We start from the raw sequence: 22,757 nt of genomic DNA, 5'->3' as shown, positions 1-22,757 counted from the left end.
AATATGGATCTCGAGTGTTCAATTCTGAAAAATCTGATATTTTATGTCTGTCATAAGTATATGGACTATGCAGATAGCAAATCTGACAATTGGCATATATATGAAAGATTAAGATTATGACAGATTATCTATGCCAATAACTGTACTGCCAAAAACTATATATGTCTGTGTCAATCACTGATATATTTTTTTTTCAAATGTTGTTTAATAAATACATTATTTTTAATGAAAAAGGTTTCAAACCTATCATTATAATCCCTGAACTATTTCCCACATATCCAATAATAAAAATGAAAAAAAAAATGATATCAATTAATGAGAATAAATAAAAACTTATTGAAACGACTGTACGACTGTTCAGTTCACACTACATTAAAATTTAATAATCATTATTAGAACGTGGAACTTCATGCTATTGCATGTTTTTATTGATTTGGCATTTTGAAAAAGTAAAAGTGCATCCTTGCCGATCATGATTTTTTACGTTCGAATAAAGAAAACTTTATTTTGCATAAATGTATATTTCGAAGGTTTTTCTTTTACATGCATAAATATTTTTATTTTGTATATTTAAATGCAGGAGATAAGAAGAGTATGAACAAATTATCGAAGCTTTAGAATTACTAAAATCTTATCTGAACGATAGAATTGATATGGTTGGCAGTAGTGACTGAGGAGATAAAATTGTGATAAAACAGCTCATATATATATATATATATATATATATATATTCATAACATCATATTTAAAGATACTTAAAATACTCCCTAATCATTTGATATATAAATTATAAATTCGTAACAGTCATTTCCCACCCCTTTGAGCGTGAAATCTTATATACTCGGTCAGTTATGGTCGAATGTTACAATAAAAGCAATTAACAACATAGGTATTTCAGTCCTAACGTCATATAATACCAGACGAAACTATGAAGTAATTACATAATTGAAATACGACTATTTGGTCTAGGGATCATCCGTTTTCCTTGCAAGAATAATCTGTTTAACATGTTTGTAAATTAGTTTTGAATACGCTGCGCTGCTGGAAAAGTTTTTCTTCCTGACATTTAAGAGCCACCACAACTTATTAAAAACTTAGGTAGGTACTTATAGTAGTACATCCGTTATCAACACACTTTTTTAATAATATAGGGCAATACAACACCTTATTTCAAATGATATCGTTGGTGACAAAGCCTTCTTCCAGCTGAGAGTAACAACCTTCAGTTCTTACAAATATATTCTATTTCAGACGCTGTTAGGTCTAACATAGTACCAAGCTTAAAAGTAGAATTAATCGAACAACTCCAGAACCTATCGCATGGTAATAACAGTTACATTCATAGTTCTAAATACAACTTTGAAAGTAATTCAGGAGCAAACGATTTATAATTGATAATAAATTAATTATTCACTAACTATAACAAAGCTGTATTTGGAAATATAACAGACTTAAGTCAATGATATTTATTTATAACAAGTGCAGCGAAGCGCGTGGGTACGGCTAGTATAATTATAAGAAAATAAAAGTAACAAAAAATGGTACGTGATAGGAACTTCCTGGCTTCGAATTTGATTTCAGCATGCTAAAAATACCCTAAAAACATTCAAACTTTGGAGGCAGTAATTTCATTTCAGACTATGTATTAAGTATTAAAACTAATGTAGAAAATTCATGACCCCATAGGGAATCGGATCCGCGACCTCCCGGCTTACAGCCTTACGCCTGAGACGTATGTAGCGATATATGCGTACAAAATATAAAACATTTCACGATTAATTTATTTAATTCGGTTAAATTTTACAGTTTAGAGTAGTATTGTAATGTTTATATCAAGATTTGATTTCTTATCGTATAAAATGTAAGTATTTCTTACTTAAAGATAGGAAGCAATTAAGTATTCTTTATATGAAACAACGAGGCAATTTCAATAAATGTCAGAGGGGAAAGAATAGGGACAGGAATACGTCAAAGATTTCCTTTATCATCTATCCTGTTCAACATCTATTTGGAGGATTTAGCAAAGAGAACTGTTTTTAACACAGGAAGGGCGCTAGTAACAGGGAGAAAATTAAGTGCATAAGATTTGCTGGTGATATGGCGTTGCTAGCAGAAGAGGATATGATACTAAGCGATATGCTACCGGAGTTAAATAACAGCTGTGAGCAGTATGGGATGAAGATAAATGCAAACAAGACGAAGACCATGGTTATCTGGAGAAAAACAAAGAAGGTAAACGTGCGAATTCGAAACGAGGCAGTAGAACAAGTGGACAGCCTCGAATACTTGGGATGTAGGCCTACTATAAATAGTAACGTAAGTTGCTGCCAGTAAGTCAAAATGAGGACAGCAATGGTAAAGGAAGCTTTTAATAGAAAAGGGAACATCTTCTGCGGACCTCTGGAAGTAGAACTGACAAAGAGATTAGTGCAGTGCTTTGTGTGGAGTGTTGTGTTGTATGCGGGAGAAATGGACATTACGACGAAGTGAAGAGAAACTATTACAAGCATTTGAAATGTGGATATGAAGAAGAATGGAGCGTGTGAAATAGACAAACAGAATAAGAAATGAAGCTGTACTAGAAAGAATGGGTGAAGAAAGAATAATGCTGAAAATGATGAGGGAGAGAAAAAGAAATTAGCTGGGCCACTGGCTGAGGGGACGCTGGCTACTGAAGGATGCAATGGAAGGAATGGTGAACGGGAGAAGAGTTCTGGGCAGAAGATATATCAGATGATAACAACATTTAAGATAAATGGATTGCATGCGATGGTCAAGAGGAAAGCGAAAAATAGGGAATATTGAAGAATGCTGGATTTGCAGAGAAAAACTTGACCTTGAGGAAAACACTGTGGGCCACCGTTGTGGAGTAAAGGTTAGCATGCCTGATCGTGAAACGTACGGAACCGGGTTCAAATCCTGGTTGGGAAAATTTACCTGGTTGAGGTTTTTCCGGGGTTTCCCCTCAACCACTTTAAGAGCAAATGCTGGGTAATTATTTTCGACGCCAGACCCTAGATTCATTTCGCCGGCATTATCGCCTTCATCTCACTCAGACGCTAGATAAATATAGCAGTTGATAAAGCTTCGTAAAATAACCGATTAAAAACACTATCAAAGGATATATGAACTACGTGATAACTGATGTGTTAAATAACGAGTTCCACGGACTCGCAAATACAAAACGTATTTACTTCTCCTAGATAAATATACACGGTTTAAATACGCAGTTGTTGATAGGAATAACATTTTAAATATTGACAATACCCACGCCTCTATGGTGACTCACACTAGCAAAAATGAGGGTTTTTTTTTTTTTTTTTTTTTTTTTTTTTTCACGTAACAACATTCCTCTTAAAACTTAATATTCAGCAAATACACCTAACAAAGAGACACTGAGAGGAAGTCTTAAGAATCTTTCCCAAATATTAGTTCTACAGAGTGTTCATAATAAAGAATATGAGATTCATGATATTCAAATGGTTTCCAGGTACAAACTTGTGAATTTGTAATTTATGTTATTGCAAGAACAGCAAACTAACTTTAGAAATGATGTTCTATTCTATTAGTCCCTCAGGCCACTTGAGTGGGTCCACTGCACTATCCCGAATGGAATGATGTGCATACCCTAAGGTACCCCGCACTACAGATTCCTCTGAATGTCGCCTAGACTCCTCCTTTGGCCTACAGAATCTCTTTTAGCTTTTCATGTAGGCATCAACGCAGTCCCTCCTAGCTACCACGAGTCCAGGGGAGAGCGTAACTTACATAGGACCACCACCAGCAACTAATGACCACACGCCACGGGGTCCAAGTTCGGTGGCGGCATCAGGTGTTTGAGGGAAAACCTCGGTAAAACCTCAACCAGGTAACTTGTCCCACCAGGACTTGAACCCGGGCCCACTCGTTACTACATAACATTATGCCTATATATTTTAAAGTTCTAATAACCGTCTGCATTCATCCGAAAGAAATGAAATTTACTTTAGATAAGGAAACAGTCTCGTTATACAAATTTAGCTGTAACAAATAAAATTGCTCCTGTCAGTAGAACTGTGTTTTACGAATTGCTCATGATTACTTTCCAGGACATTGCTATCTTAAGCTGGTAAACTACAGAGTGTAACAAAAGTTTCTGGTACAGTTTGTTAAAATTATTCTCTTGTTTAGTTCCCATTTTCCGAGGAATGATGACCAAATTTTATGATGCAGGAGTTGGTACTACTTGATTGTGGTGTGATCCAATTCTTTATTAATAATTTGGCGGGAAATGTCACATTGTTGAAGACAGGTGTTCAATATCTTAACAGTGTAAGTTAATTTGTAGTAAAATTAGGTAGTGTAAATTACGAGGTCATAAATTTTTCTTGTAATTTATGATTTTAATTCTGGTGAGTATTATTTTATATTCTTTAATCAATAAATTATCTTATATGATTGAAATTAAGTGGCATCTTCTTTCAATATTGTGATTTTAATTCTGGTGAGTATTGTTTTACATTCTTTAATCAATAAATTATCTTATATGATTGAAATTAAGTGTCATCTTCTTTCAATATTAATTATTCACAACACAAAAATGTAACAAAAGTTTCTGGTACGTACCAGGAATTACTGTTACATCTTTATTTTTCTATACTTTCCGGATAGTAAACCAATTAAATGTAATTTTTCATGCGTAATTTTAATAAACGCTACTGACACTTATTTTTAATCACTCAGGTCACCATGGCACCAACAAAACGGAGCATGCTCGGTCTCAGGTTCAAGCCTTGGTCAAGACTGGAAGATTAGTAGCCCACGTGATACTGCCAGGTTATTGAAAATGTCACCAACAACTGTTTTAAATTGGAAGAATCAAACGGATGGTTCTGTTTCTGATGCTAAACGATCAGGCCGACCAAGCAAAGTGTCACCTCAAACAAAAGGAAAAATAAGGGAGTGGTTGAAGGACAAGATTGGTAGGAACTCGGACTGTGGCTAAATGGCTGAATTTTTCGGAGTGTTACCGTTATTTTGTGATATTTACCAGAATCGTTTGTTACACCGTGTATATTTCACTTAGCTGCCCATATTCGGAGAGTTTGCACCACTCGACCTGCGATGTGATTTCGCGAATATCCCTATTCACAATGTAAAATGCCATTTTTAACACTTGTGTCGTAAGTAAGTATTTCAGGGAACTGTGTAGATGAAAGTGATACGGAGTTTTCGCTTAGTCACAATGTTAATGTAGTGCATGAAGTGTGTGGAAACGTAAATTAATTCGCGAAACTTATTGCATTTCTTGCTATGTCTTCTAAACGTCAATTTTTACGTTGCTTTCAACTCAGAAATATAATACATGCGTAATGTCAATTCCAAGATCTCTCTTCAGAAAGATTTTAATTTGAAATAATACATATGACAATTATTGTTCAGATCAATGTTTTTAGGAATATTAGTATAATTTTTTATTAACCTAAGCTGTTGATAAAGCGTCGTAAAATAACCTAATAAAAATAAAAAAATAAATTTTTTATTTGGAACTTTATTTTTAAATTGTCGGGGTCATAAAAAAATACATACTGTACTTACGTATTAGACATTTTAGGAGTATCGAAACTATTCAGTTTTTTTTATCATGATGCAAATTACGTTCCCATTATTTTGTAGTAGGACCAATATATAAGCTACCTAGCCCTATATTCATTAATTTATTATTCATGAAAATAAGAAGAAAAACTTTGGTTTTCTTAATTTCACAAAAATATATAATTTATAATTGAAGACCTTCCCGGAATATGGATGTAACCAACAAATCAGTAATTCATGTTTCAGGAGAAAGGAAACTAACTTCAGAGGCCTATTTCTTTAGGTCTATATTTACTATCACAACCATTTGACTAATGAAATATACAGTTTTATTCAGCCATTGAATTCAATAATTTATTTTTGTAAATAAATGCTTCAAAATTACTTTTTTCATCTAAATAATCTATTTCAAGAAGTTGAAGTTACTCCCTTTATCCCGGGAAGTCTTCAATTACAGTATATTCTAAAATGGTATATGAGTTATCCTACGTAAAATGGAACACTTAAAAAACACTACAATTTAATAATAAGTTCAAACTTGTTTTATGCATTTCCTACATAAAAGGAAGTAACCTCACGGTGTTAATTTTGATGTAACATAACTTCTTACAAAACTATTCGCAGTCAAATTTATAGACTTTCGCCGGTTATGGTGGTCTACAAACACATGCATCTCCGAATCTGTACATCGTACAGATTTAATTCACAGCTCACTTTAAAACTTAAAATGTGGGCTTTCAAACTATATATTTTCAAATGTAATTGAAATTAAAGATAACTGAATTTAACATGATTTTAATATTAATTTAGGAACTATTAAGTTAACCCAATATGTTAAAAATGTATGAAAAATACTAGCATATTTCTTGATGTCAGTTGTAACGGCCACCCAAGTTTCAAAGTGAGATTTCTTTTACAAGTATGTGAAATAAATGTTTATATGAGATACATCGCTCCAGAAGTAACGCGCAGTCACTTGGTTAGGCTTATCGCCCAGCAACTGTTTACGTTACGTGACCCGGCACAGAAGGGAGTGGAATGTCTACTGATTAATTTATAGCACTGTAAAGGTATATTTACGTTTCTCTTGGAAGAAGGGAGTGAAGAAACTAATAAACCCCAGTCTTTCATGACATTGTGTCGTCCACTGAGAACAATCTGTTTAGTTTAAATGTCATTAGTCGGGTTTTTACGGAATACTTTGTGAATTCAATACCGTGCGTCATGAGTGACGCAGAAAGACACGAGTATAATGCGTATTTTAATGCATTCAACGAAAAAAAAAAAATAACGCATATATAAAAAATAGTAATATGCGTTGCAAGAGCGGTATGTTGACGTTTTCCTCGAACATGAAAACAAACATACCGCTCGTGTATCGTACATTATTTTGTGCAAAGATCGTTTATTACATACCTGAAAGAGGAATTTCTAATTAGTTGCAATGAAATCTCCATCTTGGTTTCTGTTCAATGACGGCAACTTTGGAAAACAAACATTGTTCCTATAAAATGTTTTCTGTGTTTACTATACTCCAGCAGGCCGTGATATACGTCTGTCTTTTTTTTCCCCCAGTCTATGATGAGTCTGGAATCTTGTTGATTTTTTCACGGCTTCCTTAATGTTACTTGCATTACAAATGCAGTAACTTTTGTGGTGTTGTAGAGTTTACTTAATTTTTGAAAATATTTAAAAACAATAATTAACAGTGCAGTTTAGGTGAAATTGCAGTGGTAAGTTTCCAATTTATAATTATTACTATATTGAACGTCTTTAAAATTAATATGTTAAAAGCCTAAAGCAGTAAAATGAATATGACGCTTAAGCGGTAAGAATAGGGAAACTGTTATGTGTGTTACGTTGGGAATACTGAATGTAGTATTTCACACTTACCGCATATTGGTTTTGTGCGGAAAGCAAGCAAATACGCACGATCTCGCACAAAAATCTTTGCGCCGCGACCGTGTGAAAAATGCTATGTTAGTGAGATTGCAGTTGGAGAACGTAATTTTGTCGTCACAACTGAAAAATTTCAAAACCTCCTAACCCTGAGCATGTAACTAGTGAGCTGTGTGCCGGGGACTAGTTCTCAAAAACTTCGTGAACCCAAATCCCATGAAAGTTCAGAAAGTAGTGACACAAATTCATCTTGATCTGAATGAAGTGAGGAAGAGCAACGGTGAACAGTTCAATGGTTGAGTTATTTGGACTTTTTCCATCGCTAATTAAAAAATTATAACACAACGCTTCGAAGAGTGGATCTCTCTCTTCGCCAGATGAAAACCTACTGTGGGGATCGTTACGAAACGACTGATCCACGATCAGTAAGGTCAGTGCGAAATATAAAGACGGAACACGCGATGTATAAGCTGTTTTAACATGAAATATAGAAAATGAAAAGAAGAATAAAAAGAAAAAATCCGCGATTGTAACTAAACTAATATATATTGAATAATAACACCAAAGACAAGGAATAATAGGCACTAATAATCAAGAGTGGAAATAGTGAAATGATGAAACATTAGGAAATAAATTAATGAGCGGGGAAACAATTAACTACTGCCATCTAGTGGTGGAAGAGAGTAATAACTAAGTGCCATCAATTAACCTGCTATTGCCATCTAGTGGTGGCGGAAACAAACTACTAGTGCTATCTAGTGATGTAACTTCATGCATTTTTTTTTTTTTTTTGAAGTCCTATTCGACTATAGATAGCCATATGTCCGGAAGAATGAGACTGGGTTGGCTAATAGCGTTATCCAAAAAACTCATATGTGCGGCTTCCTTGTACTTCCTCTGAACCAGAGAACGCTCGGTTTGTAAGATGGAGGTGTTTTCCCACTTTATTCTGTGACCAGATTCAAAGCTATGTTGGGCTATTCTGGATTTGTCTATGAGGCATTGTTTAAAGTTGTACTTTTGTTCTTTGATGCCAATGGACAGGGGTCTGCTAGTCTCCCCTACATACACACAACCGCATTCACAAGGAATGTTATAAATGCAGTCTCTGGTGTCCGGGGGATCTGACTTTGATTTGTTGTTGGACAAGACTTGGCGGAATGTATTCTCTGATTTGAATACCGTTCTGATATTATAGTTCTTAGAAATTTTCTTGAATTTTTCGGAAGTGCCCTTGACATATGGACTTATAATGATACTCAGGGGTTCAGGGGGAGAAGAAATAATGTCCTTGTTTTTTCGGTTATTGTTGATGGTCCTATTGATGAATTTGTAGGGGTAACCATTGGATACAAATGTGTTGGTGAGAGACTGTACTTCATCTTGAAAGTCGGATTCTTTACTACGTCTTTACCTCCCTGTTGTGGAGGGTGGATGTGATCCCTCTTTTTATGTGTGTAGGATGATTGTACTCAAAATGAAGGTACTTCCCCGTGTGTGTGGACTTCCGGTATACTGTGGTAGCTAATTTCTCTTATCCCTTGTGACCAGTAGATCTAGAAATGGAATGCACTTGTTCTGTTCCACTTCCATCGTGAACTGGATAGGAGGGCGCAGCGAGTTCAGATGTTTTAAGAACCCATCTAGTAGCAGGGCACCATGAGACCAGATTTTGAAAGTGTCATCCACATATCGGAGCCACAGTGATAAGGCCATTTCCTCGAAATGCTCCATGTAGATGTTGCTGATGGGAGGGGAGAAGATGGAACCCATAGCCATGCCCTCGTTCTGTTAGGAAACCCTGTTGTTGAATGTGAAATAGGTCGTCTTAAGACAGATTTCCAACAGTTCTATTGTGGATTCTATGGATAGTTGTATGGAAGAAGAGATGTTGTCAGATTCTAGTTTTATTTTTACAATGAAGATTGCTTCAACTACTGGAACATTTGTGAACAAGCTTACTACGTCAAAGGTGACGAGGGTGTCGTCGCTGTCTACACAGATATCCCTTATTATGTCAACAAAATGTCTAACATTTTTCACGAAAGAGAACATCTTCCCGGCGAGCTGTAAAAGATTCTTGCGTAGGAAGCCGGCTAGAGCGTGACAGGGACAGCCTATAGAACTCACTATGTGTCTGAGTGGCACATTCTACTTATGAACCTTGGGAAGACCATAGAGGTGTGGCGGTTTGCTGTGATGTGGGGTAATTTCTTCACTATTTCCACTCTTGATTTATTAGTGCATATTATTCCTTGTTTTGGTGTTATTATTCTATATATTAGTTTAGTCACAATTACGGAATTCTTTTTTTTTTTTATACTTCTTTTCATTCTCTATACTTCATGTTACAACAGCTTATGACATCGCGTGTTCCGTCTTTATATTTCGCACCGACCTTACGATCGTCGATCAGTCAGATAGGCTAGCTGTTTGTAACGATTCCCACAGTAGGTTTTCACCTGACGACGAAGAGAGAGAGATCCACTCTTCGAAACGTTGTGCTACAATTTTTTAAAATTAACAATGGAAAAAGTCCAAACAACTCAACCATTGAACAAATTCGTCTGCTACTACGGTTTCTGTAAAAGAAGCTGAGGAAAAGGCCCACTTATCTATTGTCAATGAAAGCTTGTTATCATTAGAGGAATGTCCCATTAAGAAAAGGAAACTCACTCAAAAAAGTTATCCGCGTCAAAAATTACGAAAAATGAAAAGTACACTTAACGATAAAATACCTATTTCACATTGAAAGCGATTCTACTTCGGACAACGAAGAAGAATAAGAAGAAGAAGACGACAAAAGTCATGACAGTTAAAATATAGTATAAAAGTTTATTGACTCATTTCATGCTACTGATGAAAGAAATTTTAAAGTCCAAATCTTGGCAATTTTCGAAAGTTGATCTTATTCTAAAATTAGAGAACATTTTCAAGCGCCTACACAAATGATAAGAGTTGTTAAACCATTAGCTGCGGAAAAGGGAATTTTGGCCACTCCTCAAATGAAATCCGGTAAGAGTTTAGAAGCGTCTATTGTAGAAAAAGTGATAGAGTTTTTTACAGTTATGATGATGTCAGTAGAGTAATGGCGGGCAAAAAGAATTATAGGCCTATTACATTCAAGAAAAATGGTAAAAAGAATCCATAAACAGAAACGATTAATGTTGAGCAATCTGAAATAAACTTAAGAAAATACCCTAATTTGAAAGTTAGTTTTTTTTTAATTTGCGCAGTTGAGACCAAGGCAATGCGTACTTCCTGGAGCCCACGGGACACATTCTGTTTGCGTATGTGCTTAACATGAGAATGTAAAGCTAATGATTGATGGTTCCCATATTTCTACATTATCAAAAAGTTCAAAGAGTTCATCTATGGTAATTAGTAATTATTATGATTGTATAACGCAAATAGTCTATAATCCTACATCATCAGATTGCTATTTAATGAAATGTGCTACCTGTCCAAGAACTAAAAATCTAATTAAATACCTAAAAAGAAATGATGCAGAAGATATAAATCACATTACTTCTAACAATGGGTAACAGTTGACCGCACAAACTTGGAAATATTGCAGTCGTCCTTTGAGGATTTCTTAGATAAATTATCTGTTAAACTGTTAGCCTTATTGCCTCATACATTTAGCCAAACAGCGATCTTTGTTTCTAAAAGAACGAAAAGACCAATTGACGTCAGGAGAATGTATTGTAATTGGTGACTTCGCATGAAAATTATGCGGTTGTAATAAGATTCTGTTTAGGGTGTTATATACTCGTATTACCAAGAAAATAATATTATAGAACACATAAATACTGTCCATTTTTTTCAAACTGAATTAATGGAATATGTGAAAAACGAAATAGCAAACGTTAATGAAATAATTTATTTTTCCGACGGAGCCAGCGCGCAATATAAAAATGTAAACATTTTTTCAAACCTATGTTTCCATGAAGATGATTTCGATATTAGCGCTGAATGGCATTTTTTTTTTTCGTGATATCTCATGGAAAGGGACCATGTAATGGCATTGGGGTGCCACTAAAAGATTTGCGGCGAAGGCAAGTCTCCAAATAAGTCAGGATCCAATCACAACAACTGAAAAATTATTTCTCTGGGCTCAAAAAATATTAAAAACATGTATTTCCATTTTTATACGGAAATAGCACATAAAACATAGTGCAGTTCTAAATTCTCGATACGAGAAAACAAAACCAATACCTGGCATATTAAAGTTGCATTCCTTACTCCCACTTTAAAAAAACAGAGCTCCTAACCAAACAGCAGAGACTCTTTTGAAAATGGAGGGAAGCTTGTTCGCTTCATAAAGATTAATGCACTGTGTTCTACTTCATTATATATGTATATAACGTGAGTCTTCTTTATATTATTATATTGATATGTAATGATAGTCCTGCTATCACCTTTACTTCTTAACTTCGCTCTAGAATATGCCATTAGGAAAGTTCAGGATAACAGAGAGGGTTTGGAATTGAACGGGTTACATCAGCTTCTTGTCTATGAGGATGATGTGAATATGTTAGGAAAAAACTCACAAACGATTAGGCAAAACACGGAAATTTTACTTGAAGCAAGTAAAGCGATAGGTTTGAAAGTAAACCCCGAAAATACGAAGTATATGATTACGTCTCGTGTACAAAATGGAAATATAAAAATTGGGGATTTATCCTTCGAAGAGGTGGAAAAATTCAAATATCTTGGAGCAACAGTAACAAATATAAATGACACTCGGGAGGAAATTAAACACAGAATAAACGTGGGAAATGCGTGTTATTATTCGGTTGAGAAGCTTTTGTCATCTAGTCTGCTGTCAAAAAATCTGAAAGTTAGAATTTATAAAACAGTTATATTACCGGTTGTTCTTTATGGTTGTGAAACTTGGACTCTCACTTTGAGAGAGGAACAGAGGTTAAGGGTGTTTGAGAATAAGTTTCTTAGAAAAATATTTGTGGTTAAGAAGGATGAAGTTACAGGAGAATGGAGAAAGTTACACAACGCAGAACTGCACGCATTGTATTCTTCACCTGACATAATTAGGAACATTAAATCCAGACGTTTGAGATGGACAGGGCATGTAGCATGTATGGGCGAATCCAGAAATGCATATAGAGTGTTAGTTGGGAGGCCGGAGGAAAAACGATCTTTGGAGAGGCCGAGACGTAGATGGGAAGATAATATTAAAATGGATTTGAGGGAGGTGGGATATGATGATTAGAGAGTGGATTAATCTTGCACAGAATAGGGACCGATGGCGGGCTTATGTGAGGGCGGCAATGAACCTGCAGGTTCCTTAAAAGCCTTTGAAAAGTTATAAGTAAATGATAGTCCTGAATAATTTATTTCTTGTGTTCGTGTGAAATAATGTAATTTAATTACAAGTGTTAACTGCTCGTTATTACGTGATCGTCGCTTCAAGGACGTAGCCTGACCCACTGATGTATCCCAGGTCCTGCTCACACTTGAACGCGGCGCATCTGACCTGGTAGGGAATTTAATTCTGATAGAACTACTTGGAACACCATCCTATAATTTTGTAGCGTTACGCAATGGATGTGAGGGAATTAAACTATATTTGTTAAATAATTTTAGAACATTGGCTTTAGGTTAATATATAATTTTATAAAAGTAAAATGCATAAAATTGCCTCAAATTTTATTTTTAACTTCATAAAGTAAATTCTATATAAAAAAGGGCTTCATTTAACCTTTAAATTGACATGTACGGCAATTCTCTCCGATGAATATAACCGGAGATGAGCTTAGTTTTAAGTGAAGAGATGCGTGAAATTTTGATAAATTTGATACTCACTGAAATATATTCTTCTCTGACAAACGAAAGTATGCTTGCCTTATATTTTATCCATTAGAATACACTGGCAGAGTTTCAGAAACATCGGAGACCCTAAGGTCAATTATCATGTGATTTTATTCGATTTGACGTGGAATGTTTCATATTTTATTTCTACAACATCCAACACAAAGGGTCGTTTATTATATTGAAATGACCTTAATGACATTATAAACTATTATCTTAATTTATTTAAAATGGAGAAAGCGGCAATACTGGGCATTTCTACAATTACTAGCAATAAAGAACTTTTAGTCAGAAAGGGAAGGAAAAAATTTGCATTTTTGTAGATATCAACTCGCTCATATTCATTGTCATCATTTTCGTATTCAAGGCGGATTATATTATTTTGTTAAGAGAGCGTAATTTTAGTCTCTTCTTGAAGTTTTACAACAAAAACCATGGCTCTCAATCCAGTGGATGTAGCTGTGGCAATGGCTCTGACAGAGAATGGCTGTAACCACTGATATGTTACAAGAACTCTCGGGATAATCCGCACATTTTTGTACAACAGTACAGGGAAACTGGTGGGTTTGTAAGCAAACCTCAGTCATACAGAAAGAGGTCCAAATCAGAATACATTGATCATTTTATTGTGCTTGCCATTCTTAGACACTGGCACTCTACTACAGTCGAGATAAGAAATTCTCTACAAGAAATGTTGCAAGTTAATGTTATTGAGCAAATCGTTATTAATTGGTGGAAACGAATTTGCATCCCAGCAAATCAGCCAGAGACTACCATTTCCAGACTCTGTTGCACGATTCTTCTTTGACAGTCAAAATGTGGATTCATTTCATCTGCACTCACCAAATGGAGACAAAATAGTTTGGAGAATATTAGAATGAAGGTATGCACCACACACTTTCAGTTCTGGAGTTAGTTAAGTACCAAAGTAGATCTATGATGGTGTGGGCTTGCATTTCTTGTAATGCCCACATTGAATGTTCATCGAGGGAGGTTAACTGACTGCTGCCAAGTACAGCGAAGAAATCCTAGAGAAAAAGAAGTGGTACATTTTGTATCATTTCTCGGTATGATGGTTTGTTAATGAACCACAATGCCCGCCCAGAAATCGCGAGATATGTGAACCAATGTTTGAATGAGGCGAGAGTAAGCAGAATGGAATGGCCAACACGCACTCCTGATCTGAAAGCAATTGAACTCGTGTGGAACTTTTATGAGAAATGTGCAATTGCACCAAACAACCTGAACTGCTTCGAGAACCTTTCCGAGAATAACGAAACAGAATTAACCAGGTCGGTATGCAGAATCTCACAAATGTGAGTAATCGTAGAATATCACGAAGTATACAGATTCACTTGTTTCTTTTTCATAAACAATAGAATATTACATTTAATTTGGAGTAAATTTCCGTTCTATATAGCTAATTTCAAGTAGCGGATCGTAAGCTCTTACTGATTGTTACATTTCATGTGCATCATTATCGAACAACACATTCGTAGATAGGCTACTAAATACAAACAAAATAATGGATCCAATAGTTTAATAGACGTACAGATAGACAAAGCTCAAAGCCACTTTTCCCGTATTGAGGATTCTGAAAAAGTAATTTTCAACAATTTCTCTTTATATTTCTTTCCATTTTTGAAGAATTGGACATATCACAGAAAATTAATTAATAAATACACCAGAGCTATGGGCATTACAAATAGTGTGATGAAACCATCCTTGGTTCAGAAACACACCCGCATACGTCTCTACAACACATTGGCACGACCGATGCTCAGCTATGGCAGCGAAGCATGGACACTTAGGAAAGCAGATAAAAGCAGAATAATGACTTGTGAAATGCGATTCATGCGAAGAACAGCGGGCTACACTAAATGGGATCTGAAAAGAAATTGTGAAAATTTGAAGGAACTAAAAACTCAACCGGTTTTAGATTACATTATTCAATATCAGTCTAATTGGAAACATCATTTGGAAAGAATGAGTAATAGTAGACTCCCAAAGGCACTTTATAATTATGTACCACATGGCCAAAGATCTGTGGTTCGTCCTGCTAAGAGATGGCGTGAAAAGTTTATGTGAGACCGTAACAGGCCTTGTGGCCTGACACTTGCCAGCCAGAAGAAGAAGAAGAAATCAATTATATAAACCGCATTCGAGTCGTTTTTCACTGTGCACATCGTAAACATTTTCAAAGTTCCTCTAAGTATTGTGAAACTGCAGAAATACACGTAAGGTATTGTCACGGAAATATACATTTTTAACATTTTAAATTCTTTGTTACCAAACCGTACGCCTAATTTCACACAGCAACGATTTCATGGCATTGGTTAAAAAAAAAGTAGTCGGAATTAATTTCATATAACAAATTCAAATACTTAATTTAGTAAGTAAATTTGCATCTAGTTATATAAACATAGTTTGATATTTTTAAAATAACGATAAACTAAAATTTATTCTAAACCGACTCACGTGATTTGCTTCGAGATCTTTTTGTTAATATGGAACGTTGCCAAATGGAACAATGTTGTCATTATATGAAAGAAGTATTTTAATGGTGCAAAAAATTGATTTCCAGATTTTGAAGGCAATATACGTTTTCAGCAAATTCATTCCGAAAAAATGTTTTGCCTGCCGTCTGTCTGTCTCTCTGTCTGTCCCTCTACATACAGATATTTCTCCTAAACCAGCGGTTGAATTTTGTTTATATTTTGTATTATAAAGTAAAGTTATTCGGGATTGACGTACACGAAACATAATTTTATTGAAAAGTAAATTGATCTTTATTTGAAATGAACATAAAGATTATGAAATTCATTCACAAGGGACATCGTCTTTTCGGAGCACTGTCCTTGCGGACGAGGGGGTTTGTTTAAATAAAATAAATTTCAAAACATCTATACTGGAAAGTAGGTTTTTTCTTTAATAAAAGTAAGGCTTGAATTTTACAATTTTTATATTTTTTAAATCCAATTAAGTGACATGTTGAGTGGTCAGATAAGCCGATGTCTAAGTAGGCCTATATAAATTACACGATGGCCGTCAAAAGCTTGACTATGTAGTGAAATAAACTTTGTTTATGATAAGCTTTTGACGGCCTTCGTGTAATTTATATACTTATTTAATCCACTAATTATTTCACTACACATGCTAAATCAATATCATGCAGTAACTCAATTCTGGTCCCATTTCATATGCACGCACAGGTATGTAAAATGTTATGATCATGGGTGGGCAACTCGTGCTCTCGAAGTGTGAACACAACCTCAGTACAGGTATAACGGACTCTGTACTTTACTGTCTGTAAACAAGTTTGCTCGCGTCTGCAGTAAGTGGCGGCTCGTTTTAAATGAAAAACAATATAATCCCCAGATCATTTCCCTTTAGTGATGAGTTGAAAGAGAAAGGTTATTTTATTAAGAAGGGAGGTAAAGCTTGTATTATGTTCTATTAACTTTCTTACGCATGACATTTAAGTTGCAAATAAACACAGTGAAGGTTTTAGTAAAGAAATACTGTCTAGATCTGCTTTAGAATAGCTAAAGGTAAAAATGGGATCTCAACAAGGTGAGACGGATATCAAATATCGTTAGAACGTTGTGCGTGCAAGTTACAGAAGTGCACGACATATGATCGACTGGCTAAGAGCATTTATGGATAAATTTGAAATGTGGAGTATCATGTAGAACATACACAACTTCACTTTCTTTGACTATAAACTATCTTGAAGAGTGATAAGAAAATCTTCTTATCAAGCATAAGACCCTACTTCAAGACCTACAGCAGAATTCACTGGTAAGTTTGGAGAAACAGTGACAATTGACAAGGAATCGAGATTTTTCTGAAATTCTTTTGGCTTACAGCCGATAGAAGATCCTGAAAGTTTATACCTTGAATTGATAAATCTACAGAACAGCACGCCACTCAGATTCCAGCGAAATCAGGAATCGAACTATTCGCAATGCTCCCTAAGTCAGAATTTTCAAATATACTCTTTGCTTCCATATATACTGTATGTGTTTGAGTCAGATTTTAATACAAGAAAGAAGTGTAAAAAGTCTCAATGTACAGAAAGAGCTTAGAAGTAAGTTTATTTCATCTGCCGTGACATTTAAAAAATACTTCCTTGAATTTGCGTTTGTTTGCGAATACAGATTTTTACATTTCTGAGAACAGAGGTATACTCTTTAATATATAAAGACTTGTAAATTCTCGCGTTCTACGTTTCAAATAAGACATATAATAAGAAATATTAACAAATAGTGTAATAATAAATAAGTGTTGCAACTATATTTGTTGTATCTTGAAAAGGTTGTATTCAGTTTGTGTTTCCAGTACTAAACTAGTTTACAAAGCTAGAAAATGATATAATTTTGTTATGTGTTCAGGTATAGTCTGTCTAAAATTACTATAATTATTGTAGCATGCTTCATTCTTAAATTCAAATCATGGAGTAGATATCACGATCACCTGCATGAGCCGCCAGAGCGCACCGTGGCTTTTGCAGCGAAACTACAAACAACTTGTAACTGCTGCGGCTGGCTCCGTCTGTCTTTCTCTCTTTCAAGGTTTTTTTAGCACTTTAGGAGCACGAGTTGCCCATCCCTGGTTATGATAGTCAGTATGCATGATTAAAAACAAGAAACTACGTACTGCTCAAAATTAGTTACGGCACACTTCATCTCCAAGTTTCAACATTTCGTAAAGTCTACAGTAGGCATCACCCTCTGCCGATAATTCCGGATATACAGTAGGCATATAAACAGGATTACTTACATGGTTCCCTTCGCAACAGTCATGTTGAGGTTGCTGAGCACATGGTTGGGGTTCTTCTTGGATCCGTACTGTTTGAAGGCGTGGCGCACGCACACGGCTTGCTGGCGTCTGGTCCAGAGTGTCGACTGTTGCGTCTGCAGGGGTCTGGGCGCCGCCAGAACGTCGGGAGACGGTGTCGTGTCCGAACGTTCAGACATTGTATTTGCTTCCCTGCAACAAAAATATTAACATAATTATATAGGCCTAGTCTCTTATTTTTAATTCAATGCAAGTCTCAATTGACGGAAGCATAAAAGTCATTACATATTTTCTTAAAGAAGTAAGTTTATGCTATAGGCTACTAAAGTATAAGGGCCGTATTCATAGACATTCTTAGCGCGGGCTTCCGGTGGATGATCAGCGAACTAACGTTTTTCGTATTCATAAACCAGTGTTAGCGATATGATATGATATGAATCCTGTACAAGTAACCAGTCGATAGCCGGGGCTAGTTTAGCACGCTCGTAGCGTGGGCTAGGGAAATGTCTATGAATAGCACCCTAAGATTTCAGGCTTCAACGGCGATGGGATGCCAAGAAGCATTTACGTTTTGCCTAAAGTATAATTGAATCGGTATGTTTTGGATAGGCATAAGCCAGGAAAAGTAAATTGAAAAATACTATTTTACAGGATACCTAAAATAGTTAATTCCGGACATGTAGGTTGATAATCTAGGTTCCGTTGTTGGTTTTGGTTTTATTGATATTTACAATATGAAAAAAGCCGCCTTTAAAAAAATCCATTTTATAACAAGTAAAATCAAATAAGATACAGATATTCTCGTGCTATTCTTGGATTACTTACTTGAAATCATACACAATCAACGAACAAAATATATAATAATTGTAAATAAAAAAATAGGAAAATTTGGTTAGTCATGGTGTTTTGTTCAGTTTTATAGTCTACTCAACATTATTTTACATACTCAAGTTTGAAGTTCACGAAACAAGTTCGATAAGTAGTTAAAAGACATGAAACAGGTGAATGGGTATAATTTTACACATTCATACGTAAAATGTAATGGATATTCAAAATATATGTAAATTTTAATATAGGCTTCCTTAAAAAAGTTTATTGTCACACACTGTACTTATACCTGAATAACTCTTTTTCCGAACACTGGTATTATATTGTATAGAACTTGTTTTTTTTTTTTTTTTTGTAAAATTAAAATATAAGAAGTTATTAGTAATATATTCCATACTTATTGTTTATTCCGTATATTATACAGGGTGGCCCACATAAAGTGTTACAAGTTAATATCTCTTAAATGAATGGATAAAACCGAATGCTTTGTCTTCTAAATTTTACTGGGGAAAGAGGTCTTCCAAACTGTGTTATAGGCAATATTTACGAGGTGCATTTTCAGATTTTAAAATGAAACAATGGATTTTTTAAAATATTTTTGTTCTCAATCAACTAAACAACTTTTATTGAAACATCATAATACTGAAATAAATGAAACTGATATTTTTTTATTTAAAAATTACTATGTATTAATTAAGGTTATTTTGAGCAATTAATAAAATTATGTAAAGTTGTAGCATGGTTTATTATTATTTATTTGTATCGGATATGTCTCGTTTTAAACACCCTATATCATTTAAGAATTGCAGTATAGAAAAAAAAATGTTTTAAACAAAAGTTGCTTAATTTATTTAGAACAATCAAAATATCTCAAAGTTATATCATCGTTGCAATTAAAATTCAGAAGTTACTCCCCCGAGACTCCATTTTGGGGCACGCTGAAATGTTGTCCATGAAACTTTCATGAAGACTCACTCCTTCGAAAACTGCAGAAAAAGTCAGCATTTAATTATAATGATCCATTTAAGAGATATTAGCTTGTAACACTTAATGTGGGCCACTCTGTATATAATTAAAATAATTTATTTCATAATGAACTAATGTTATTTCAATTATGGTTTATTCACACATGCCAATAAGCCTACATAGCAAACTTGAGATTAAGAAATTGTGACTGAATTGCAAATTTTTCTATCCACCACAGTCATAGAAACCTTGTTTTCTGTCGAAATGCGTTGGTTATAAATATTTGTATCGTTGTCGGAATCAAGTTTTTAATTTGATGTTCTGTGTGTTTTATTACCTTTCTTGTAGATTCGGGAGTTTCTTCCACGAGTTAAAAATGGACTGGTTTTCAGTATCATGCAGAATAAATGCTTGGATTTTGCCAAATAATAAGTATATCAATATGATTCTATAAGGTAGACTACTTAATAATATTGGTACAACGGAAGTAACAAATAAATTGCAGCATTGCTGCTGATTGTCCTCGCCCGGAAACACTTCATTAGGCCTATAGCTACTGTTCTCACTGCTTCTTTCACATCCACATTTATTAGGTTAAATATTTTAAACTTTCCTACCGGTTTGGACTTTATATAATTTTAAAAAGTTGATTTGTTTCCTATTACCTTCAGGATCATTCTCACGATGGCACTGATGTAGCGACATTGCTGTCATGAAAGTAAATGTCGCAATAGTGTCATCGTGGAAACAGTTTCTAATGGCACTGTTACAGTGTCCCATATTCAGTATATTTTATATGCGACACCACGGCACCAGCACTTTCATGACACTGCTGCTAACTTCCACAAAAAACTGAATCAGGAGAACAGCTTGTGACGGCCCTGTCGTGATATTGCATCACTGTCCCATGTTGTATTGTTGTGTGTGAGTTTATCTTTAAAACGTCTTTCAGAATAAGAAGGTCTATGAGGTGGAACTAGTTCAAGACGGTTTATGCAGACTGTCCAATAATTATAGTGAAGAGCTCTTACCTAATTAAATCATCGCGAAATCTCGCTGATGCGTCGCGTATTCCATTTATTCTTGCGCGCACCCAGGGTTGAATTTTAATCTATGTCATGCGATAGAACTAAAAAAGCTGAAGTTGACTGTACAAGAACGGAATTCCTATGTCAATTTACTCGCGTGTTATTCGCTTAGGGCCGTATTCATAGACATTCTTAGCGCGGGCTTCGGGTGGATGATCAGTGAACTAACGTTTTTCGTATTCATAAATCAGTGTTAGCGATATGATATGATATGAATCCAGTATAAGTAATCAGTCGATAGCCGGGGCTAGTTTAGCACGCCCGTAACGCGGGCTAGCGAATTGTCTATGAATAGCACCTGAACCGAGATTTTATGCAGCCTCAAAAAAACAAAAATATTTTGTTCTGAAGTTCCTCTGTAAACGAAGATAGATTTAGTTTCTTTTCGGATGCAGACGTAGACTGATGTTGTGTTCTGTGTACTGAACAATAGTAGCCTACTTAGCCTACCGTAAAAAATCCCTTGAAAGGACTCAAGTGACTGTGGTGCTTCGTCTACTATATGCAAAAGAGAAATAAAATTCTACGCTCACAGGCGAAGAGTATGAGACGATTTTCAATTTCCATTGTGATATTTAACAAACTGTAGAAAGAAATATCGCAAACACGTATGATATATTTTGCTGATATGTAAACATCAACACTCCTGCCTTGTTTTGAATGAATTATAATCAGGGAGCGGATTTTGATGACCTAAATAAACCCTAAAACTGACCTATAAAATTACTCAAAATATGTTAGAAAATGACCTACAATGCTAAAAAAAAAATAACCTAAAAATAAACAGTTCTATACATGAGTAGTAAAAATCGTACTTCAAAATTAAAATCTCTCCTCTCCTTTGCAATAGCTGACAGTGTGTGTACATCCGAAGATTCTGGAATATGAACGACTGGCGGTTGTCGACAAAGACATTGTTATACATTGAGAAGCTTCTTTTCACATCCGCGCTGACCGCAGGTTTGCAGAGTGACGGATCACCAGGTGTTAATTGTTTTTGTATCTGCGCTGTTTTAAAACTTTCTTCTGCGAGTACTTTAACGATTGTACACAAAGTGTTGTATCCTGGATTTTTTCTAACACAATTCGTTTGTTTGAAAGATGTAGCGTACAACAACTCAAACGAAAGCTTCATCTCCTATTCTATTTCTCTTCTTTACGGTCAGAATATCACTCTTTCACGTAATTTATGTAATATAGTACTGTGTTTAAATATTGTTTTTGTAAAATATACACTTGTAAGAATGATAACTACAGTTTACACAACACTACACTTTTAAAACTAATCACCTACAACCAATTCTATTTAATGTCCACCACTTTACTCTCACTTTGAAGTGAATAGTTCTTTATTATGGCCTGAGATTGTGTCAGTGGAACAAAAGAATGAAGTTGTAAGATACCTCGTACCACTTTTGCTTGTTGGTACCTTGAGTAGAAAATATAGCCAAGTTATTTGTATTCGCTAATGGTAAAAATTGTAAAGGAATATTATAAATGATATTATTAATTCCATCAAGCATTAATTTAACATTTTTATGATGAACATAGACGCAAACTGAGTGCGTGCCACTTGTTCCAGGGAGTACACATTCCTTTGGTCAGAGTTTGAAAATTTTTGAAAATCGTATTTTGATATACGGATATTGCTCTTTGAAAAACTGGTAAGTTTTCTTAAGATTAGTCTACATAGTATTAATCTTTTCTCTTTCCATCTTCTTTAACTGAAACACAATTCTTTTTGCCAGCCATAACCCTCCTCACATCATC

The 22,757-nt window shown here is 34.9% G+C and overlaps 1 protein-coding gene across 2 annotated transcripts in view; it reads right to left on the bottom strand.

The window, feature by feature from the left end:
- The window catches only part of snu (ABC-type transporter snustorr), a 683,140-nt gene that overhangs the window by 111,084 nt on the left and 549,299 nt on the right, over nt 1-22,757 (bottom strand). For both annotated transcript variants that reach the window (XM_069841446.1, XM_069841447.1), the window contains exon 2: nt 18,088-18,297. In XM_069841446.1, the coding sequence (XP_069697547.1) occupies nt 18,088-18,297 (210 nt within the window). The remainder of the gene's footprint in view (nt 1-18,087; nt 18,298-22,757) is intronic.

The sequence above is a fragment of the Periplaneta americana genome, chromosome 12, assembly GCF_040183065.1.
Source record: "Periplaneta americana isolate PAMFEO1 chromosome 12, P.americana_PAMFEO1_priV1, whole genome shotgun sequence".
NCBI classification, from domain to species: Eukaryota; Metazoa; Arthropoda; class Insecta; order Blattodea; family Blattidae; genus Periplaneta; species Periplaneta americana.
This window is presented reverse-complemented; position numbering and strand designations above follow the sequence as displayed.